Source organism: Ictalurus furcatus, chromosome 27 (assembly GCF_023375685.1).
Source record: "Ictalurus furcatus strain D&B chromosome 27, Billie_1.0, whole genome shotgun sequence".
Classification (NCBI taxonomy): domain Eukaryota; kingdom Metazoa; phylum Chordata; class Actinopteri; order Siluriformes; family Ictaluridae; genus Ictalurus; species Ictalurus furcatus.
In genome coordinates this window covers 8651976-8677230 of record NC_071281.1, presented here as the reverse complement: position 1 = coordinate 8677230, position 25255 = coordinate 8651976, and the positions used below count along the sequence as shown (strand labels likewise).

The window sequence follows — 25255 nt, the reverse complement described above, 5'->3', positions numbered from 1 at the left end:
GAAAGTGAGAAATCGTTTACATTAAGGCTCTGATGTGATTTGGACATAAAATAATGTTTTACTAAAATGTTTATTTAAAAAAAAAAAAAAAGAAAAAAAAGGGAGGGGGGCCTTACACCGAATTCCCATAAGTGTGGACACTTTGCACAAAAGGTTGTTTTGCAATTAAAGTTGAATTTAATTAGATTTGTTCCATCCTCTATCCCAGGGTTCATCAACACCGATGCTAAGCTCAGCAGATTTATTTTCCTGCTCACACACTAAACCTGGTACTCAACTACGCTTGATATACCCTAATAAAGCGTGAAGTCCAAAACGACCTTCCTACAAATAGAAAGAGGGACCAATTGGAGATCCGCATTTCATTGGCTGTCATAATATATTCGGAAATACACACGTTCTGGCGAAGATATGCAAACCCTGTATGTGGATGCATTCTAACACGTTGACTTTGCATGTACAGTCAAATCAGTTTTGTGTTCAAGGGCTTTAAAAGGTGCAGTTTATAATGTTTATTACAAATTTAGCAAACAATTTAATCACAATTTCAACAATACCTTCGAAAATCTGGCTAAGAATACTGCCATGCAGGGTATCTTTCTGATATCATTTCAGGCTTCTGTGTAGAATTTTCAGACCCAGAATTTAGCTGTGCAGGTCTGCTTGAAATATTACAAACGTCTACTCAGAGGCGCCAAAGAGGGAGAACAGAATTATATGGAAGAACCGGGGACAATGGGATATGTCAAATATTTAATAATGAAAGGAAATATAGAAACGGTTTTACAAAAATACAAAACAACAAAAAAAAAGTACCTGTGAAAGTCGACTGAAATTGAAACCATGTCATTTTGAAGTGTGCACGTCCTGAAGTGTCTTTATGTTCAAATAAACCATTTGTTTGACTTCCCTCATGGACCTCCTCAAATCACTAAAAGAACATCTGGATCATGTGTAGCTTCATGGTGAAACTGAGTGAGATCAAGTTCACTGCTGCTATAAAAAAACAACAACAACAAAAAAAAGCGGACTGCTGAGAAGAAACCGAACGAGTCACCAAGCAGCACAGCAATGCAAGGCGTGTAATAAAAGAAAAGTTCTTCTTTATTTGTTTTCTTTTGAGTGAAGACATTTGATGGAGCCTTACCTCTAAAACCCACGGAGCCTTTGTCCAGCATGAATAACTAGAACAGTGTAACTGATACTGATACAACCTCCTTTTCCTATTTAAAAGAAGAATATAAAAGAATATTTTACACTGGAAACAATAAAGCTCTTTTTTTGAGAAGGGTTGTTTGATCAGTCGGGTACACCGTAGTGGAATACTGAGACACAGTCTTAACTAGAATCCAAGGTTCAGGTTCCTTGTGTGTCAGTCAATGGTATTACATTAGTAAAAAAAAGCAATGCTTCCCTATAGTAACAGGTCATTTCACAGTCTCTCAGTTCGTTTCTGAAATGGACAATGATTCTTTATAGAAGGCAATACTTTGTACTGGAGCACAGTAACACAATCAAATCTTCATCAATTCAAGTTTCATTACAAACAGCATTTTTTTTTCCTTTTCAGTTCGAATAGATGAACACTCCAAATCACTGGAAGTCCTACATTATGTAACAACCGTTAAGTAAGTTTTATAACTAGATTAAAAAATATGTAAAAGTAAAAATGGAGGTGTTCTCATCCTATGCTACTCTGAAGCTAAAGTTTTCTAGGTGCTTATCAGGCCTGAGGTCTCGTCCTCCTGCTCCTCCTCCTCAATGTCTCTTTTACAGTTAGGTGAAAGGTCTTTCTTGGGTTCTGGCCCATTCTCGGCTTCGTCGCCTTCGAGGACCTTGGACGGAGTGAGAGGCTCCAGCAGGGAGTGCACACTTACAGACTCGGTTTTGTCACCTTTATTCAGGAAGTCGTCTGCGCTCACTCCGCCTCCGTTTTCGATTGGGCTGCAGGGGTTGATGGGAGCATCAGTGTTCTCAGGTTCTGTCCTCACTGAACCGTTCTGTAGGTCGGCTGTAGGCTCCACGCTTTCAGGTCCCGCCTTGTCTTCGGCTTCTCGGTGAACAGTCTGCACTGGCGTAACCTCATTTTTAACCGGCTCAGTGACACGTCCTTCGCTCCATACGTTAGCAATGCTCAGAGATTCCATTTCATTCAGCCCTGATTTCATGGAGGATTCTTGTGACGAGGAAACTTTGGTTTCAACAGAACTGAATCACAAGATGGAAAAAAATGGCCACGGATTAGGGTAGTGGAATCCATATGAATGAATATACTGTATGTGTTAATATTAATATAAAGAAATGGCTTTACCTGTCAGAACCGCTCACTTCTGCCTTTGGACTTTGGGCCTCAACCTATTAGGGAACATGACAAAAGTTTATTTAATTAAATACGAAAAGAAAATCAGAAATCTGATAAGGGTGACGCACACAAGAAGACAAACAAATTATTAAAGCAGGAATTAGCATCTTCACTCACCTTATCAGTGTTAGAAAAAGTCGACCTAAATAAAGACAAAAAAAAAAAAAAAACACTACATTAAGGCAAAAATGTGTTTTTGTTATTTAGTGAATCTTTTGATTGACATACATACAATTGATATACAGTCTCCTCTGAAAGTATTGGAACAGCAAGGCCAATTCTATTGTTTTCACTATACACTGAAGACATTTGAGTTTGAGATCAAAAGTCGAATACGAAACGATAGGTAAGAATTTCAGCTTTCATTTCCTCACATTTACATCTAGATATCTTAACCAATTTAGAACATGGCACCTTTTGTTTGAACCCACTCGTTTTTTTTTTTGAGCGATCAAAAATATTGGAACACATGACTGACAGGTGTTTCTTGTTGCCCAGGTGTGTGCTGTTAAATTGATTGTTTAAAGAATTACTATCACTGAATGTCTACTCTTGGTTTGTGCCATGGGTATCACCTGTAAAGACCTCATGTGTTGTTAAAAAGGATAAACCAACATGAAGACCAGAGCGAAAAGCAAGCCATTTTGAAGCTGAGAAAAGGGAGAATACCTATCTCAGCCACTGCACAAGCATCAGGCATAACCGATACAACAAGCAGACATGGAACAGTTCGGCCAAGGAAAACAACAGCAGTTGATGACAAACATTGCGAGAGCTGTGAAGAAGTTGCATGTCTCATGTAACTCTGGTCTCATATCAGTCTTTTGATCTCAAACCCATATGTCTTTAGTGCATAAGGCAAAAAAAGTAGTTTCGGAGGGGGTCGTAACATGTTAAGCGCGTCATCAGAGTTGATTATATTGATCTTATGTTAATTAACTGAATAAGGCATGACTAAAATACCATTAATTATGCAGCACTACAATACATCAACAGTTAAGAAAATGGCAATCCACTGAACACTAAACAGTCACAATGCAGACAGATTAACCGTATAAAGCAACCAGAGAACGAACATCTATTTTCAAGAGTCTGAACCACAGAACAATAGCTCTCAGGTGGATTGCTGAAAGACTCTCTTGGGTAGTGTCAGATCTTGTGGCATAGAAAAGTAAGGAGTGTGCGTTTTCTTAAGCCCCGATCCTGCAATACTTCACTGTGACTCTTCGGGACCTTTCTCCCTGCTGCACATTAGTTACGTTGTTTTTCCTTTGCGCTAATTAAGGCCAGAGCTCACTCCGTGTCTTCTGCACACCACTTAACACGCAGCCAAATTAGACTAATGAAATTAGTCATGATTTTTCACAAAGAATGGTATTTTCATAGAATTCAAGGGTCAGGGAGTTGGAAATTGCGCACATATTTCATCACAAAAGGCAATTTATCTAAATCAGTGGAGGTGAATCACTGTCTCTATTTTTATCCTCTTCTCCTTACAGCTCTGCCCTCTACGTTTAACAAAAGCACCAGACGTCTGGTGTCACTGTCTCCCAATACATCATGGAGCTCCGCCGAGAGCCGAGAAATGGCACGGACAATCCTCAAAAGTAACACTTAACAATCCTGAGCAACAATAGGAAGTAACCAAATTACAATAAATAGAAATCAAAATAAGATCCCCAAGATACAGAGACAGATTCTTCCCCAGAGTTACAACCCTGCTTAATGACACACTCAGTGCATTTACATGGACAACAATAATCCACTCTTAACCCGATTAAGACCATACTTTGATTAAGAAACTACCATGTAAACAGCAATTTTTAATTACCTTAATCTAATTAAGGTCATACTCGAAGTAAGCAATAATCGAATTAAGACAGGTGGAGTACTCCTGTTTTAGTCGTATTATGGACGTGTATTACAGACATGTAAACACCTTAATCACATTATGAACGTCGTGTGAGCGTTTTCACTGCATTTTGCAACAGGACACGATCACACACGGCAGTTTTACGTTTTACGGCGAACAAGAGATTTCAGCTGCGTCCCAAACCGCATACTTGCCTACTATAGGCCTGTAGTGGGGAAAAATACATGTATCTCGGTATCATAACGAAGACCAACTGTATGTTGATACGTGAAATTCTGGAGGGACGTCGGACGGCGTGGCGCGGTGACGTAATGACGTGGGCTGTTAATCTAATTATGTTCTATAACGTGTAAAACGGGTACATGAAAGGAGTATTCTGAAAGCGACTCATGTAAACACCTTAATCTCAATATTATCTTACTCAGAGTAAGGTCAATAATTAGATTACTGCTGTCCATGTAAACATAGTCAGTGTCCAACTTCTTCTAGCACTAGCACAAATACTGTCACTGCAGTAATACAGCACTATACACACACACACACACACACACTCAGAGTTTCGTATAAAGTAGACAAATTGTAACATCATATATTGTGTGTTCGTCTTCTTCTTATATTCTTATTCATATTGTGTAATATGCATTATATTGTAATACAATATGGATTGCAATGTTTGAATATTATTAGAAAAATCCATATTTGAATGATGAAGATCCCCCGTTCTGCTTTACGTAAGTGTATCAAACCTTCCTAAACCTTTTGGTTAACTGACCATCGCTGTCTGATGTAGGAATGGGCTATGAATAAAGACATGCCGTATATAGGATACTTTATTCTCTTATTATTATTTAAAATAAACTTAGGAAAAGTGCATGTAAATTTCACATTAAGAATTCATCTCTAAGGGTGTGCACTAAATGGATGTCAAACAGCACGACTACCCCATGTAGTGTGCATTTTGTAGTAATTTCACAATTTAAATTAACAAAAAAAAAAACACCCCTACATTTTTCACACCTTCAAATCCATAAAATTAGAATCAGGTGCTGAAGATCGGGTGCTAGTGATTAGAACCTGCTTAGGGAGTGCAGGTGAAATCGTTCTTATTTATACCCCTCTCATATCTAGTGTCTGGTGTTCCCTTTGTTATTGAGGTGTGTGGTGTCACCATGCCAAGATCTAAAGAGTTCTGTAAGGCCTTCAGAAAAAAAAGGTTGTGGATGCCTAGGAGTCTGGCAAGGGATTTAAAAAGATTTATTTAAAAAATTATTTGAAATACATCATTCCACTGTAAGAAGAATAATCTACAAGTGGTGCAGATTTCAAACGACTACCAATTTGTCCAGGACTGGCCGTCCCGGCAAATTCAGCCCAAGAGCAAACCGTCTGATGCACAAGTCTCCAAGAACCCCAAAATTTAATCACAGGATCTGCTAGTAAGTCTTGCAACTGTTGGTGTCAAAGTGCATGCTTCTACAATCAGAAAGAGATTGCACAAATTTGACCTGCATGGGAGGTGATACAAAAAAATTCTTTCTGCTGAAGTGGACAATACTAGCTTCTGAGGCTGAGGGTGTACTTAATTTTTCCACAGAAGAATCTCACATCTATTGATATTTCTTCTGAATAAATGACTGAAAAAGCCATTTTTCTTTGTGGTTTTGTTTAAAGATGATCAAATGTTTGTTTGTCCATACATGTCAAAAAAGCCAACAATTTCCATGGGGTGTTTTTCACATTTTTTCACATGACTGTATGGTGTATAGAAAGACCTTTTGGGATTTGGATGAACTGTCCTGAGTGGCTTAGCTTTTTAAAAAAAAAAAAATTAAAAAAAATCCTGCGAAGACAATATAAAGATGCCATATTTTATGTAGATTTTGTTTTGTATTTAAAAAAACTGAGCTAAATATCAGTCTCCTAATGATTTTAGACAAATCATACATAGTGTGATTTATGTGATACGAAATCATAGGCTCATTCGTATTCAACTGCATTCAAAAAATAAATATTTTAATTAAAATCTGAATGCAACGAACTCGACAGCCCTAATTACTTATTGTTCAATCTGCAATTGTGATGGCTAGACAGTCTGTCCTCTGTAGGTTAATTATTGTTTGTCTATTCTCTCTCTAGCATTGCAGCTCCTGGTTTGGCCTCGCTCTCTTTTTCTCTGGGAAGTTGTTATTTAGGTGGGTTTGTTGTGACGCCTTTATCCCGATTATTATTTTTCATGGTTAGCTCTTCCTTTGTATGCTTGTTTGTTTTTCAGAATTTCCCTTTTTTTGCATCACACTGACCTCTGACTATCCAATCAGATCTTGGCATCTTGATTGTACATAAAATACCAACTTAGTTTTGAACTGCCATGTGGTCCTGCTTTCTTTGTTGCGACCTGCTAAAGTGGTCTGTAACACATTAGGAGCATCAAATTGCTTACCTCTCTGCTGTCGAATCTGCATCTGCAAAGTGTAGAAGAGAAACATACTAGGTCCCATTCAGGCAGGAAAAGCTGAGAATAGTATATTGCAAAGATTGTGAGAGAGTTTGTGAATTACCTGTCTCTAAAATGACCTGGCAGCTATGGTTGGGTCTGCTGATTAGGTGCTCACACATGCGGTTCGCATCGGATGCATCGGCCAGGAACTCACAGTTCAAGCAAACAAGAGTCAGACTCCTGGAAATCAGATCATTATGAGATCAGACATTTTCTTTTACATAACGTCAACTCCAAATATTGGCATCCGTAATGAAAGTGACCACATTGCACAAAGATAATGTTTTATTTTTGTTTGATAATCAAATTTTTTCTCAGGTAGGGCATTTGTTTCCTCTGAAAACACTGGTTACAGTGTTACTGGCACCAGCACTATTAATAATCTCTTCCTGTAGAGAATGTCTTCCTGTAATGTCGATCAAAGCTGAAGAATATCTTGGAAGATCCACTACGCAGTCCATTCAAGCTCCTTTATATTCATAGCTTTGTTCAGAGATTTAGTCATTCATTTTCCTTATATTAATCCCTGTGAATGACCTGTTACTATGGAAACTATAACATATTAGAATGAGTGTATTAATATAAACCTGTGATTTGCTTTGTAGCCTGCACTATTGTCAGAGCTGCTGTTATAGAAAATTAATTAACACTTTCTGATTCAAGAAGTCTCCAGTGCTGTGATGTTTTGCCAGCTAAATTGTATTCACACTTGTTCTGACAACCCCCCACCCCCCATTTTCTCTAGATTGTCTCCTGAATTTAGTCTTGGCAATTTCACACCCAAGTTAGGTCTCCTGTAATGATATGACAGCTACTAACTCAGGAGGGTGAAGGCTATGATGTGCTTCCTCTGAGACACATGAAGCCAACTGCATCTTTTCAAACTGCTGCTCATGCTGCATCACAGGGCAGTAGGACACACTCGAAGCTCTACCCGCCCCTCACGCATAAGCTCACAGATGCCCATGGCTGACTAGTGGTTCTGACAACTTCTGACTTGTCATAGCTTAATATGTAGCCTGAGATAAAGTGCAAAAGTTATTTATTATTTAATCAATAAGTGCTATAGCTTTACTGTAACATGATATATCTAACTCATGTTGGAGTTCTAACTCTAACTAATGATTAAGTCAGGACTGAAAACTTACCGTACACCACGCAGAGGCCTATTCACCTTGCTCAATCGTAGTTTTGAGGAGCTGTTGTGAAACCTTAATGGAACAAGGTATACAAGTGTAACGACACTGGAGTTAAGTCATTTGGACAGCGTAAATCTTTATTTATTTTGAACTCAAATTCAAACACGCTCCTGTCTTTACCTCAACCGATGTCTTCTGAAAGCCTTCTGACAGCTCGTCCGATACTTGCATACAAAACATTTCAGTGATATAGGGTAATGGATGTAGGGTTCTGTAACTTCATTTTGACACTCGATGCATTTGTGCACTCCTGGTATAAGTCTGTGGGTAAAGAAGATCGTTTATGTACACTTCTCATACACACTCAAAAAAAATTATCATCTAAAATGTCACTATAAAGGTTAGCTCAGCAAGTCTGTAAAGTAAGGACTCACTTCAAGCCTCGGAGCTCTTTGTTGGGTAAGGTGCGGTTCTTATTGCCCTGGTTTGTCTTTATCCTTCCTATGTTAGAGTTGGACTTGTGAGCAGTCGGTTTAACCGTCTCGGGGCTCGTGGGGACGAGGTTGACATACGACTTGCCAGGAGCAGAGGGACACATCGTAGATCCTCCACTGAGCGAAGCTCGAATTGTCACCTGGGGGGGAAAAAAAACAATAGTGCAGTGAACGGAATCCAAAAAACGCAATAATAATAATTCATACTTTAAAGACAGAACCACTTAACTAAAAAAAGTGGGCCAAATCATGTAGGGTATACATGCCAAAGCAAAATCCTTTGCCAATAAAAACCTGTGACACATAACAGTTCCATAAAACAGAACCATCTGTTACAACAAATAAATCAGCAAAACATGTCCATTTTTATTTTACACCTGCCATGAAGAAAAATCCACATAAAAAACTTTTGCTTAAGCTTATGGTGACCAGGGGGCGACACATGCATCTGATGAAAACACACACAGACAGCTAGGGATGCACTGATCTGAAACGAAGTATCAGTATCTGGGCTGTTATTCGTTCGTATGATACACAGATCAAGGATAAGATTGTATTGTTGATAAGAAAAGTCAGAGAAAAATAGCCAGACAGGTTCGAGTTGCCAGGAAGGATACAGTAACTCTCACAACTTTTTACAAACATGGTGAGCAGAAAAGAATCTCAGAATGCACAACACATCAAAACTCCAGGTGGACGAGCTACAACAGCAGAAGACCACGTTGGGTTTCACTCCTGCCAGCCAAGAACAGAAATCTGAGGCTATCATGGGCACAGACTCACAGAAACTGGGCAGTTGATGAGAAAAAAAAAATCATCACCTGGTCTTTTTCCAGTCTTCAACTGCCTACAGACCCTTCGCACACGTGATGTTTTTCTTTTTTCACACCACTGTGTGTGAACTCTAGAGACTGTTGTGTATGGAAATCCCAGGAGATCAGCAGTTTCTGAAATACTCAAACCTGCCCATCTGGCACCAACAACCATGCCACGGTTAATGTAACAGATCACATTTTTTCCTCACTCTGATGTGAACATTAACTGAAGCTCTTGACCTGTATCTGCATGAGTTTATGTACAGTGCTGCTGCCATATGATTGGCTGATTAGATAACTGCATAAATGAGTAGGTGTACAGGTGTTACTGTTAAAGTAACCGGTGAGTGTATGTCAGTATGATATAGACAAAAATTCCATACTGCAATTACATTGCTACTCACTGTGATTGTGATATGCCTTAAAACAGACTATGTTTTTATTTTTTGTCTTTTTGATCATGCCAGTGCCATGAGCCCAAATCACCCAACAGAAAACTTACCAGGAATCTCTGAGAGGTCAGAATGCACTGAATGCATGCACAATGAATATGGTGATATTTTTTAAGTGCGTATATCAGTATTGTGAACGCCAATAACAATTAACAGTGGTAACTTATGCAGTATACGCCATATCATTTCCCCCCCCCCTTGGCCCACTTATTAGCGAGATTGAAAAGTTGCAATAAGGCATGAATGTTTACGCATCACAAACCTTCGTTCCTGGAGGAAGTCCTTCAAGGCTTTTTGGTTTTTTATAAGTCCGATGATGAAGCGCTTTGTGTTCCACTTTCTCCTTGTAGGTGAGAAAATTCAATCTGCACTTTCCACAGCGCTGAATTCCTTTTTTCTGTGAAGAAAATATTACAAATTGTGAATATAAGCACAAACTCACTCGCAGCTCAGTATTAAACAGGTTAGCTTAACCTGGTGACCGTGTCTCTGACCCACATTAGTTAATTACTGTTTTTTTTCTGGATTCGAGAGGTGATTTTTTTTTTTTCTCCTTAATCTTGGTTCATGTTGCTGGAGAAAAAACTCTAAAGGCTAGTAAAAGACAGTAATCCCCACTGTCAGACGGTTATGTATTGCACCAAGGTGTTCGACAGACAAGCAAATCAATCCAAGCTCTGAGAGAGAACCAATAGAGCGACTCACAAGCGAGTTCCAAGTTTTGCTGACTTCAGATGTGTGTAGCCTCAAGCCCCCAAACCGAGAGACAGAAACGAGGGCTTCCACCACTGTTTAGGACCTGAACTCTTTCTTACAGCTGAGCCTGACCTACAAATTCAATACCTCCAAAGCCCAGATTCAGTATCGATTTGCGTATGAAAAAAAACAAACAAAAAAACCACATGCAAACTTGATAACACTGGCAGACCAATTTGCAAGCTGATTTACTAGCAGGATCTACAGAGGATCTGTGTGATTCACATCAGCGAAACAGCACGTCTTGTCCGTGTTTGCATGCTTGCCTTAATGAATATACAAATAGAGGGGGTTTCTACCTTTAAGTGCAAAATGCAGGGTCCTGTCAATGCAAATCTGTTCAATTTGCAACCACCATTTACTAAGTCTGAAAGTCATCTCACGGATAGTGATTATGTGCACAAATTAGTAGGATGATGAAAGGTAGGTATTAAATTTGTGGAAGACTAAAATGACAACACTTGCATTAGTCTGTATAATGAGGACACTTATCTGAACTATGCCTTAATGTCACAAAACATTTTTTTTTTTAAACATTATTAAACTTATGCCTTACTGTTCCAACACTAAAATAGTATTTAAACATAACCTGTGAAAAAGTTTTATTCACATTTACCTTATTAGCATAATGGACACTTGTGTCTTCATGGTTTCAGTTTATATTCATACAGTTTTTCATCATGTCTCACCACCTATAAACTATTATACTTCAATTTCAGTTTTCTGTACGGGAAACACTTGTTTTCCACCCCTACTTCGCAGCGGATTCCAGTCACAGGATTATTGTTTGTAAATCGCCTTTAACACATTCACTAACTGCACGTTTTATCTGATTCCACACCAACATTAGTAGGTGTCATTTGGATTCTTAGTAAATCAGGGCCGAAGATTTTAAACGTTACCGAATAGTCCACAGATCACAAAACTATGTATTTTAACTAAAAAATGTAACATTTCTAAACCAGAAGTAATTCATAAGAATTTTCAGTAGGACTGTCACAATAAGACTCATAAAAATAAATAAAAAACCAGAAGACCATTTAGTATTATCTTATTTGCTCAATGCTAAGCGATTACTCATCCTTCACCTGCATTTTTCTACTTACATCAATTATTAACACAGATGTTAAGCCTAGTTTGCATGTAAAATGTGTTGTCAATAGAACAGCATTATTATGAAGAGGGCAATTTCCTGCATGACTAAGCCCAAACTGTGTCTTGAAACCAAAGCCAAAGCTTCCAGACCTGGTGTTTCATGTAATGCTGCATGTACATGTGGGCACTGCGCAGGACTTTAAGGCAGAATGGACAGAGGAGGTCTTTAGTGTTTTCATGGACGGTGCGGAAATGGTTCTCTACATCTGAGAAGAACGACGATCTGTAGTTGCAGACCTGTGAGCAGAAATGAGGCGGTGAGATAAACAGGACATGAAGGGAAATGTTAAAGGATAGCAATATGAAGAGGTCAGAGGTACCTGACAGCCATACGGCATCTCTCCTGGTTTGTGATTGTCCTTCATGTGTTCCAACAGCACTTGTTCTGTCTCAAAGGCCAATTCACAAATCTTACAATTAGCTGAAATGGAGAAAAAAAAAAAAAAAAAAAACATCGACAGAAAGGTGTGAAACCATAGTATCACTTCGAGCACAACACCCTGGACAATTTTGAGTGCGGTTAATTGCAGGTTGTGTATTGTAAATAAAACTAGAGGCTTAATCTTGTATCCTCGAATGTACTAGTGGCAGTCTAGTGGCATTCTGTGGGCATATGGGATGGTGCTGGTGGTTTGTGCTGGCATACTGGTGGACTCGTAGGGGCTGTGGGCGCTTTCTATGTGGCACTGCAGCTGGAACGGAGTGGAATACTGCCGGTAACAGTGCTGACACGTAGTGTGACTCTCCCAACTCTCGCTATTCTGCTTCTCCAGCTCCAGATGATGCTTCATGTGATTCATGAACCTGAGAGAGGGGCAGTCCGATACAACAGAAAGGAATGAGAAAAAAAATCAAATCAACTGCATTTGCAAGTAAGTAAAAAGCTAGAAAGACAGGAAGTGGGGGGGGGGGGGGGCAAAGATAAAAGACAGGAAATTAAAGAATATATAGTCAGAAACCGACAAAAATGACAGAGAATGAAACAAATGAAGGATAAAATACACATGACAGACAGAGAAAGAAGTGAACGAAACAGACGTAAAGCAAGAAAACAAGCCAGAGGGAGATGGATAAGAGAGAGAAAGGAGGAGAGTAGATGGAGAAACCCTATCATAGAAACAGCATCAGGGACATTAATGCCGACGTGAGAGTTAAACACGAGCGAGCGCAGACGGCTGCTGTGTGAGAAACTGAGCTGAGGGGATGCTGTTGACAACAGTGTGCAGACCTAAACAGGAGAGGCTTTGATTTGCGCGGAAATCAGTGTTATGCAGATGAACATAGTTCACGCAGGTAAAACCACTACAAAGCGGCTTCTCTTTCAACACGCAAGCTTTCTTTTCCTCCGCAAAAAAAGAGCTGCTTAAAATAGACACAGCAGCCTGAGAACCACCGAAATTCAAATGTTCAAACCAACATGCCCTATTTTCACGATACAAGATGCGACTAAAGATCGTTTAAACATATTAAAAGACACCTACTTTAACCTTCTATAAATCAAATCTGTCCGCCAGAACAAAAGCACCACAAATAGAGCGAACAGCAGGAGCCAACTGGCCGTCACAGCCATTTGGGAATAAAGGCCACGCACTGTTAAATATAACAAACCAAATTACAAAGTCGCTAGTTTAAAAAGGGACATTTTTTAACAGCATGTGGCCTGTATGTGCATCAAAGCACTATTTGGACTCCCAAAGGTTTTCCTAAAGATAAATTAGCACTCATTCTCCTCACGCCTCACTTTCTAAGCATGCATAATAGCCATTATAATACCCACAATTACAGCAGGCTTTTCTGTTTCGCTTAATGATGAGCTGCTCCTCAGGCTGCCTCTAGCCCCCTCTCTCTCTGCTTGCCATCTTGCCCTGATGTACAGCGGCCTATTTTTCAGACGTCGTGTTCTGCTACCTCAGCTCCCCTAATAGGGTTTTTTTTTCCTTTTTGCGGGCGAACCGTGACCCTGGCTGCCGGAACTTGGGGTACACGGCAAACATGTCTCCCCATTAAAAGGAGCTTAGCGAGGCTTTTCTCATGCCGTGGCAGAGTGAAGTTATTTAATCACACCAACCCTTCTTACACCAGCCAAACTACCGTCCATTATTCATCTCAGGACCCAGGGGGGAGCGTGAGGGCTGATAATGTCTCATCTATGGATCTGCTTCTCGGATCAACTTTAGCGCTAGCACATGCAAAACTCGGGATAATATTGGCATACTTTACCAGTGTGTTAGGGTTTTGTGTCATTCAAGCATGCAACCTTTAATCTGGGATCCATACATTCACATGCAACAAATAACACTTACTAACCTACTTAGTATTCAGCGATCAGGGGTGTAATGGAACATTTTGTTTAGCTCTGTTCATGATAGCTGCTGCTGTGAGCTACTAGCAATGTGCTCGGGGAGATTTCTGTTTATGATGTTATGCCATTTAAACAGTACCTTTAATAGAGATAATGAACATGCAGACCAGAATCACTGAGCACAGGGTGACTTGCAAGCAAAATGTAGACACTGGTTATTGTGCAGATCGCAGTGCTTCTGTACTCGCAGATGTGAAGTGCTCTGTCGCAGATGGGGTAGTTTCTCTGTATGTTTGCTTCACTGCTGCAGGCATGCAAATTCCTTTGTGTGCGAGCAATTCAGGACACCTTGTGCTCATTTTAGCTGACTTCATTTGCACGGTTACTCCTCTGCGTGTTCGAGTCGACCGCATTCACGCTCTATTCGTTTTTCTATTATTTTTCCACCAAGAGTGTCCTATTAAGCTTGTTTTTGTGTTTTCTGTTTTCATGGTGTAGTTTTCTACCATAAACCTTTTCTAAACTTACTCCTGAAAGAGACACATTCTTTGTATCCCAATGTTGCTGTTCATCACAAATGCCGCCACCACCACCACCACGGCGCACAGACAAACCGTACCTAATGTTGTTCTTGAGGATTTTCAAACAGCTGTTGCACTTGAACGTCGTGTTGGACTTCTGTTCGCGGGAGGCAGACTGATCACCCTCGCATTTCCCGTAGTAAAACTCAGACACCAGCATGATGAGCTTCCCTCGCTCTGCTTCATACAATCGCACTGGCATTGCACCTCGATCTGTCTTTGAGGTTGAAGGGAGGATCGTGTCCACTAAGTTTGGGCAGCAGATCTGAAACATCCAAGAAGAGGAATATCAACTAGGGATGCCAAAGACTTCCTTTTCTGTGCCTGAAATAAATAAATAAAAAAACAGAGTAAATCACTAGCTCACCTGCATGTGAGTTTTTAATGGGTCCATCAAGTTAAAGTGAATGTGACATTTGGGACACTTCCTAGGCAAGGGGCTCTCGTTCTCTGTTGCAAACAAAATTCTCTTGCTGAATAAAATAATTTGTGGAATACAATGAAAATGTGTCAAAACAATACAGCGAATGAACACAAACCCATGTCAATTTTAGTTCTTTTAGAAGGGCCGTTGTTCGACTCAGGCAGCGTGCTACGTTTCATTTTTCCATTATCTGTGGTCCAAGACAAAGTCATGAGAGAAGAGAGATAGACAATTAGAGACTACCTTTAGCATAAATCATATAATAATCTATCATGTACATATATACACACCCCGATTGTTCACAGTTTGTAGAGTAGGTGGGAGGAGTTTGGAAGAGCTCACTGAGCTTGATTTGCTTTGAGGGCTGTGCTGGATAGAGTGTGGGCTGGCCCTGGAGTGAGACTGGGTGGAAATGTCAGCAGGGCCCTGGACGTTAGACAGTGTCACCACGTTGTTTTGGATTAACTGCACTTGGGGCCGGTGGATGACACCTGGCATAGGTTTAGGCGGTGCAGTGACCTGCTGCACCATCGGCTGACCTGCTGTATTTTCACAAATTCATAATGAAAAAACGGCCGCCCTGAGCTTAGCTGGCTTCATAACGTTTTTGTTACATTTTTAATATTCATATGTGAAAACAGATTCTTTTTTTTTTTTAGATTATTTTTAAGTAGCTACTGATCAAATTTAATTTAGAGAACAGAATGATAGCAATAAAGCAAGTTTTCATAACCTAGGTGCATTTTTAACCACAGAAATGAAATGGATATTGTTTCAATTACTCAAAGCAGATCTTTAAAGCACAGATCCAGAGATGCTGCATACCTGGCACAATAGTGAACGACGTTCCTTGTGGATACTGAGTTGTGATAAACGATGAGTTATTATTATTGAGGTTTTGTGGTGACGCCACTATATAACCCTGAAAAGAATAGAAAACACACACACACACACACACACACACACACACACACACCCCCCCAACGGGGTTCAGCACCGAGCCTGAACAAAACCCATTTTGAGGTCATAAGGTTCAATCCATGTCAAATCACTGATGCTCGCCATCATTTAAAATTTTAAACAAAAGAAACAATTATAGTAATACAAAAATTATACTGTATGTCAGCGGCATGGATTTAAGAGGCTTTAGTTTAAGGTTCTGGTGGTTGTTTTAAATTCCACTGACCCCTAACACAACTGGAAGAACAATGCTTAGCTCAAACACGAACCACTGTTTGGGTTTGGACACAGATGTTACGTGTAATTTGAGTCATACATTGTTAAAATGACTGCTTAGATGATTTGTAAAAATGTGCTTATGGTGCAAAGAATTAACATTTGTCGCATTTTATTTTATTTCTCATTAATCTCCTCGTTATTTCATACGAAGTAATATGAAACATGCAACGCTTTGTTTTAATAAGATATGCTTAACGACAACAAATGGCGGCTTTTTTATTTAAAATTTTTGCTATCCTTTGCGTAATTCTATTTATTTATTTGGTATTTAATTGATGCTTTTAAAAACTAATTGTAAAACAAGAAGCTAATGAATTCTTTTGCAATTCTTGCAATTCATTTGAAAATAGCTAAAATGCTAATATTTAACTGTAAAGGACACCAGACACAACCATTAAAATGCTGCACACGCATGATGTGCATAGGGAATGGGACATTTTAGAGAATGATGCATGTGAGATGGGCAGGTGACACAAATCAGGGAAGAAAGCGAAGCACAAGGATTGAGCAATCCAAGAAATGCGGACCAAGGGAGCAATCCAGGGGGACACAAGTCACTGGGAATGATGTGGGGGATGAAGATCCAAAAAGTGACATGGCAGGACATGGATTGGGGAGTGACCAAGAAACAAAGATCAGGGAGCAAACCAAGGAATACACATCAGGGACGGATGTAAAGGACACAGATCATGGAAATAAATTGGGGATGGGGACTGGGCAGGAACTCAGAGAACATGGACTAGGAATGACACATGGACAGAGATCATGGGAAAATGGATCGCGCAGCGATGTGGGGAATGGGGATCAGGCAACAATGAAGAGGACAGAAACAGGTAGCAACGTAGAGGGTAGGGATCGGGCAGCAAAGTGGGGGACAGGTATCAATGGGGGACGGGAATCGAGTAGTAACACAGGGTCTGAGTAGCAACATGGGATCGAATTGCTACACGGGGAACGTGGATCAAGTAGTGACACGGGGGATGGGGATCAAGCAGCTACAGGGGGACAGTGATCCAGTAGTGACAGAGGGAATAGGGTTTATGGAGCAAAGTGGGAAATGGGGATTAGGCAGCAGGGGGTAGAAATCAGGCCACGAAACAGGGAGAACAGGTAGCAATATGGAGGGTAGGGAAAGCAACACAGGGGACGGGGATCAAATAGCAACCCAGGGATCGAGTAGTGTTACAGGGGACGGAGATCATGTAGCAATGTGGGTGGGATGGTGATCGAGTAGCATTACAGGGGGCCGGGGTTCGAGTATCGATACTGGTGATGGGGATCGAATAGTCACATGGGGCACTGGGATCAAGTAGAGGCACAGGGGATGGGGATTGAGTATCAACACAGGGAATGAGGATCGAGTAACAAACTGGGGAACAGGATAGCGTGGCGACACGGTGGACAGGGATCAAGTAGCAACAAAGGGTATGAAGATCATGTAGCGGCCCAGGGACAGGGATCGCGTAGTGACACAGGGGATGGGGATCAAGTATCAACATGGGGTATGGGGATCAAGTAATGACGTAGGAAGCTGGGATCAAGCAGCAACATGGGGGATGGAAAATAGGTAGTGACACAGGGGATGGGGATCGAGTAGGGACACTGGGGGCAGGGATTTGGTCAACAACACACGTAGCGGAGATCAGGCAGCAACACAAGGAGTGGGGATCAGGTAGCAATGCAGGGTCCAGGAATCAGGAAGCGACACAAGTAATAGGGACTGTGTAGCAACAAGGGGGGATGGGGATTATGCTGCATATCAGGGAGTAACACAAAAAACAAGAATCAGGTCAGGGGCAACTCGGAAAGTGGACTGGATGGTATATCAGGGGACATGGAATTTTGACATTGCATAGTATAGCATCTAATCCCATAAAAGAAAATTGAACATGCCATTATAAAATATGACTATTGCACACATACTGAAGATCAAAACCTTGCTGATCCTTGTGTAACTAGAAAGCTGACCTACAAACAACAGGAGGACATGAAGCAAAGTGTAAACAGTGGACATCAATGTGTCTGTACCTGATTATTGATGATGATGGGCTGAGGGGATACGGTGTTTAGTAATCTGGGTCCAGCCTGCAGTGGTGCTGATTGGGAGCTGACGGGGATGAAGACTGGCTGTGATGAACCTCGGACAGTGACTTGAGGAGACTGTTTGGCAGAGTTTATCTGAGGCTGACCAGACTTTTGGGGTGAAGTCAGTGCAGTGACCCGTTGGAATGTGACATTTTGTTGGTTACGCTGATGGCCAACACCTAAACAGCATTCAAATAAAACTAAATGTACTGCATAAAGAATATCTGCAGGTACAGATTAGCCAAAGTTACAGACAGTTTTCAACAAGTATTTGTGACCTTTTTTGAGCTACTTTTTTTTATAGTGATGCCATATGAAAATTGCTGGCCAATACTGACAAAAGATACATTTTTAAATACAGGTGGTTTTGTAGTTCACCTTATGTGAGATTACAGCACACACAGTCGGGTTCATAAATATTTGGACAGGGACACAATTTTCATTCTTTCGCCTCTGTACACCACCACAATGGATTTGAAATGAAGCAATCAAGATTTGACTGAAGTATAGACTTTCAGCTTTAATTCAAGGGTTTAACAGAAATATTGCAATAACCGTTTATGAATTACAGCCACTTTTTGCATAGTCCCTCCATTTTCATAAGCACAAAAAGTAATGGGACAATTTACTGATAGCAGTTTCATGGCCAGGTCTGGCCTGTTTACTCGTTATTTCATGACATTAAGGAGATAAAAGCTGAATTTGAATTTGGTAGCTGAAAGTCTGCACTTCAATCGCATCTTGACTGCTTCATTTCAAATCCGATGTGGTAGTGCACAGAGGCAAAATTACTGTCCAAATATTTATGGACCCGACAGTATACAAGGTTGGATATTTTATTTTTTGACAGCTCCCCATCAAACTAACTGAAAGACTCATTCTGAAATACAGACAAATACATTCCTCTACCCAAACTTGTAATTATTTTGAATCGAGACAGGTGAACGGCTCTTTATCGAAATATAAATATACAGTGGATTCAAAAAACGAATAATCAGCTTAACAATGTTTACTTTTATTCAGAGAATAACTCTTTTCAGTTTCAGCCAGCTCATTCCCATAGCGACCAGAAGCAGTTTCTTTCCTGTTTTTATGCTGATGAGAATTAAATTGAGTCATCTATTCGGGTAAACTGATTTTGTACTCTATATACACGTATACTAACATACATAATTCAGCTATTATTATCTGCCGAAACAAATCCATACAGCAGACAATTTGTTAGCACATGGCCTATGCATCATTATATCTGATTGGCATGAAACAATCTGTGCTGACTTGCAACTGTTTCTACTGATTGTTGGCTGATAAATTATGAATACCATCCATCCATCCATCTTCTATATCACTTATCCTACAGGGTCGCAGGGAAACTGGAGCCTATCCCAGGGAGCATGGGGCACAAGGTGGGGTACACCCTGGACATGGTGCCAATCCATCACAGGGCACTATCACATACACATTTACACACCCATTCATACACTATGGACACTTTAGACATGCCAATCAGTCTACCCTGCATATCTAGGACTGGGGAGCAAACCGGAATACCCGGAGGAAACTCCCGCAGCACGAGGAGAACATGCAAACTCTGCACATACAAGGCAGCAGCAGGAATCAAACCCACACAGCCCTGGAGGTATGAGGTGAACGAAACCTACAAATAAATACAAACAAATCTATTGTAGAAGAAATTAAATCGTGGCAATGTCCATACCTGTTCTGGTGTTAGGAGTTGGCTTGGAGCTGCAGATTTCCCCTACAAATATCGGTTCATCATCATCGTCGTCGTCGTCATCAATCAAACTGATTTCTGGTATTGCCCTCTGCCATGGCTCCAACTCCTCCTCCTCACATTCCATAAACAGCTCAGACATGGTTGGACCTAGAATGTAAATGACAGTGTCAGATATGACTTTCCCTCCAGTGAGACGAACCTTCAGCAAACATTCATTCCATCTTCAGTCAGCGCTTTATCCTGTTTAGAATCATGGTGGATCTGGAGCATATCCTGGTAACACCTGGTGAGTAGGGCAAAAACATACAGGATGTGATGCCATGCACACACACACACACACACACAGACACACACTGACATACACTGACACACACAGTGGCACTCATTCATACCTATGGGCAATTTAGCATAGCCAATCCACCTACCCCAGGCTGTACTCGGGATCAACATTTTAGTCACCTGTCAATTCTCCATTTTCTCCCCAGTTTGGTCAAATGCCATTTCACACTTCTTTCCAATATGGTCACTTGCCCTATCATGACACCTACCGACCGGGTACTTCTCCAAGACGCATGAAGCCAGCCAACCACTGCATCACAGAGCAGCGTAACACACTCAGAGGAAATCGCTATCAAACCTCTTCCGCATACACGAACTCACAGACGCCCACGATTGGCTAGTGCTGCTGTACCTGACAGTAGAGATGCTCCGATCAGTATTTTTGCAGCCGATACCGATTAACGATTTCTTGTCATCATGATCAGTTGATCCCGATCGTTCAAGCGTTATATAAGTGATATGTAAGCTTTCTGTTGACCGTCACTGTTAACCTTTTTTTTTTCAGATAAAGTAATACCACAGACGCTGCCTTGGTTATATTATTTACACTACTGTTGTAGATTGTTTTTTTAAATGAGAATCAAATAAATAAGCACAACAAATATTCATTTTACAACGTACTTTTAAAATAGGCCTTTAAAAATACACGACAAATGGCAAATTTTTCATTGTTTCTTGAGACGTCATAATAATTCCACACTGGTGATGACATGACTGCAGCGCTAAAGTTTAATGTCATCATGTGTGTTATGTCCTCACATGTTTCACGTCACCAAATTGCGATCGGTTAGTGAGATCGGCCAAATTTAGAGACTACCGATTGAGTCATAGAATGTGATTATCGGCCGATACAGATTGGCGGCCGATCAATCGGAGTATCCCTACCCGACAAGTGAGTGTATGCCATCCCTCCCACGAAGGGAGAACAGGCAAGTTTTCCAACCTAATTTCCGTAAATGCATGGTGTTTACCATAAAATCCCGTATGTACACTCACTCCAGTTTATACTGCAGCTGGACTGACTGCAGTCTCAGAGCCTCGTGAGAACTAAACCAAGGTCAGTTGAGAACCGATCATTACTGCTGATTGGGTAGTCTTGGGTAGGAATGAAAATTTCTCTGCATAGACGACTACATTATACCACTACATTATCAGCAAATCACTGTTTCCAAATTGAATTTGCCAACAGGCAATGTTAAGAAGTTTTTAAAAAAAAACCAAAACTCCTGCACTCCAGTCCTCTGTGTCCTCATACACTACACCCACTGGTCACTTTAATAGAAACTCCTGTACACCTGCTCAATCCGGCAGTTATCCAATCAGTCAATCATGTGGCAGCAGCACAATACATATAATCATGCAGATACAGGTCAAGAGCCTCAGTTACCCTGCACAATTTGGAGGTGGAAGGAAACCGAGGAGGAAGAACCCGGTGGAAACACATGCAGAGAGCATGCACAGAAACTCAGGCTCGTACTGGGAACCTGGAATGCTAAGGCTGCAATACTATCTGCTGTGTCACCGTGCCACCCACTTCAGCTGACAGAGACTTGCAAGTGAAGCAAGATAGATTATTGTTGTCTTTAATTGAAACAGATGATGTGTGATTGGTTCCAGACAGCTGGGTTTGGCAAGCATAACACCTAAATGACAGATATATCTCCAATGATCAAGGTTTAAGACTCCCAATTCTGGACAAAAGTTACAGTTACATTTTATTTAGCGCTTTTCTAGACACCCAAACAGCTTTACATAGTATGGATGGGGGAAATCTCTTCAACCACCATAGTGGGCCAGAATGCCCACCGCACACCAGCTACTAGTGGAGAGGAGAGGAGAGTGATGTAACCAGTTCAGGGATGGAGATTATTAGGGGGCCATGATAGACAAGGGCCAATTTCAAGAGGTCACCAGGGTAATACCCCTAATCTTTCATGAAAAGTGTCCTGCAATTTTTAATGACCACAGAGAGTCAGGACCTCGTTTTAATCATCCAAAGGACAGTGCTGTATTTACAGCATAGTGTCACTATAGTGGGGCATTAGGCCCCACACAGACCACATGGTGAGCACCCCCTGCTGGCCTTGCTAAAACCACGTCCAGCAGCAACCTTAGTTTTCCCCAGGTCTCCCATCCAGGTACTGCCCAGGCTAAACCCTACTCAGCGGGAAACCAGGCGAGAGCTGCAGGGTAATATGCCTCTAGCAGATCTGAAGAGAGACAGAAGAGAGACAAAAGAGATCATCCATCCAATCATCCATCCAATCATCTGATCATCCATCCAGCCATCCTATCCTACACAGGGCTGCAGTGAAGCCTATCGTAGGGAACTCGGTGCACAAGGCAGGGGGACACCCTGGGCAGGGTGTCAACCCATCGCAGGGCACAATCAGCCCACAATGTACATCTTTGGACTTGGGAGGATACCGGAGTACCCAGAGGAAACACCAGAAGCATGAGGAGAACATGCACACACACGGGATGGAGGCTGGATTTGAACCCCCAACCCCAGAAGTGTGAGGAAAATGCTAACCACTAAGCCACCGTGCCTCTACAAAAGAGATCACTGATCTCTTATTACTACAACCGTTAAAAGGGAATATGGACAATAACACTGAGTATAACAGCCCCACATACTTTATTAAATACAACATCTACTTCTTAAAGAAACTTGCTATAACAGTGTGGAAGTTGATGGTTCAATGACACATTTTTTAGGACAGATTTCCAACACTGATCCTGGATGAGCTGCTGTCCTGCTTATTTCAGTGATTTCCCTGCTCTAACACACCCACTTCAACACTCAGGAAGGGCTGATTAGTTGAATCATGCGTTTTTGGGAACAGAGAAAAGATTAAAATGTGCAGGATAGAGAGTACTCCAGGACCTGGACCGGGAACCTGTGCTCTAGGATACAATGCGACTCTGCCGCCCATATTTAGCTCCGAACAGCTCATTTGGCTAAGAGACAGAAAATTGTCTAAGGACATGACTAGGTTGACGTATAACAGCATGACAATTATATGATAATATATAAGAAGCAACATTATGCGGTTAACCACATCTACAAATACTGCGTCTGCACCCAAACTAAATAGCTAACAAGCTAAATCGCTATTTAGGTTTGCTTTATTTCCTACCCTTATTAAGACAAACCCCGCCCACTGTGCAGTGACTGGTCGATCGAAGCAACCTGCGTAATGGAGAACACACTAACCAATCACAGGGCAGAATGAGAGCAGTACTAGCCAATCAGGGGAAAGGAGGTAGAACTTATCGGATATTGGGTGGGGAAAAAACAATTGTGTTGTTAGCAAATCACAATAGCTAGCTAAAACCAAACACAGGCTAGCCAAGCTGGCTAAGCTCAGTTAGCAATCTGAGATATAACATGTTTAGCAGGCATGCAAAAAAACACGTATTGCTAGAACACATGCCGAAATATTAACTGTGCATCTGAATGATGGCACTTGCGCTTACCTGAAACACAGCCTGTTTACAAATCACATCGGAGGTAGTTCAAAGAAACAGGCATAGCTACTAGCATGAACAGCCCCGGTGCCTGATGGGAAAATAGAGGAGGAGGGGTTTTTTTTTGTTGTTGATGCACCAGACGCCAGACGCCACACGCACGCACGCTAACTAGCGCTCTCGCTCTTCATGCTATTCCTCTGTATCATTGTATCATGTATCATTGTCCTTCTGTCTAAAACCACTTGAACTTAAGTCTCACTGTCCCCTTGTCTTATATCTTGTTGTCTCACGTCTCGTCCCTCTGACTCAAGTAGTCACTGTCACGCCTCATCCCTCTGTCTCAAGTCTCTCTGTCCCCCTGCCTCATGTCTCATCCCTCTGTCTCAAGTCTGACTGTCCCCTGTCTTATGTCTTGCCGTCTCACTGTGCTCCATGTCACGTCTCGTCCCTTTGTCTCAAGCCTCACTGTCTTATGTCTCACTATCTCTCTGTCCCCCTGTCTCACGTCTTGCTATTACTTTGTCTCATGGTTTGATGTCCCTCTGTCTCACATCTGGCTATTCCTCTGTCTCAAAATCATTGTCCCAATGTCTCACCTCTGACTGTCCTTCCGTCTCTCATCTCATTGTCCCTGTGTCTCACCCCTGGCTTTCCCTCTGTCACAAATCTCACTGTCCCTCTGTCTTATGTCTCACTGTCCCCTTGTCGCATGTCTGGCTGTCCCTCTGTCTCAAGTCTCATTGTACCTCTGTTTTACATCTCACTGTACCTCTGTTTTACGTCTCGCTGTCTCTCTGTCTCATGTCACGCTGTCCCTCTGTCTCATGAATTGCTGTTACTCTGTATCACATCTGGTTATCCCTCTGTCTCACGCCTCACTTCCTCTGTCTCACATATGACTATCCTACTATCTCATCTCTGCTGTGTCTCTGTCTCACATCTCACTGTTCCTCTATCTCACATCTCACTGTTCCTCTATCTCACATCTCCTGTTCCCTGTCTCATCTCTTTCTATCCCTCAGTCTCATGTCTGCTGTTCCTGTGTCTTATATCTGGCTGTCCTGCTGTTTCTGTGCCTCATGGCATGCTGTCCCTCTGTCTCACTCTTTACTATCCCTCTGTCTCATGTCTCAATGTCTCCATCTGGCTATCTTGTATCATGTCTTATCCCTCTGTCTCATGTCTGCTATCCCTCTGTCTCTCATCTGGCTGTCTCTCTGTCTCATGACTTTCTGTCTCATGCCTTAATGTCCTTCTGTCTCACATTTCACTGTCCCTCTATCTTTTTGCTTGCTATCCCTCTGCCTCCTGTCACGCTGTTCTCTGTTTTATGTCTTGCTGTTACTTTGTCTCATGTCTCACTATGCCTCTGTCTCATGTTTTGCTATCCCACTGTCTCACCTCTCATTATGCCTGTGTCTTACACCTTGCTGATCCTCTGTCTTTTGTCTCGTTGTCTCTCTGTCTCACCTCTCTCTGACCCTCTGTCTCGCTGTCTCTCTGTGTTATGCTTTGAGGTCCCTCTGTCTC

General features: G+C 41.4%; 1 protein-coding gene across 2 annotated transcripts; it reads right to left on the bottom strand.

The window, feature by feature from the left end:
• Positions 1-740: 740 nt before the first annotated feature.
• znf280d (zinc finger protein 280D) lies at positions 741-25255 on the bottom strand. 2 transcript variants are annotated; one of them, XR_008384948.1, is made up of 21 exons: positions 23732-25255; positions 19892-20059; positions 18118-18353; positions 15676-15772; positions 15141-15392; positions 14966-15040; positions 14794-14876; positions 14465-14691; positions 12190-12347; positions 11864-11964; positions 11634-11780; positions 9895-10029; positions 8306-8505; positions 8052-8192; positions 7881-7943; positions 6794-6912; positions 6676-6697; positions 2480-2504; positions 2312-2355; positions 1148-2208; positions 741-993 (listed from the first exon to the last, which is right to left on the bottom strand). XR_008384948.1 is itself a non-coding variant. In XM_053617252.1 (20 exons), the coding sequence occupies exons 2-20, from the start codon at positions 20049-20051 to the stop codon at positions 1713-1715; spliced, it is 2781 nt and encodes a 926-aa protein (XP_053473227.1). In that variant the 5' UTR covers positions 20052-20059; positions 23732-25255; the 3' UTR covers positions 741-1712. The 2 variants fall into 2 exon arrangements, 1 of the variants encoding a protein (XP_053473227.1); XM_053617252.1 differs by having other exon boundaries at positions 741-2208.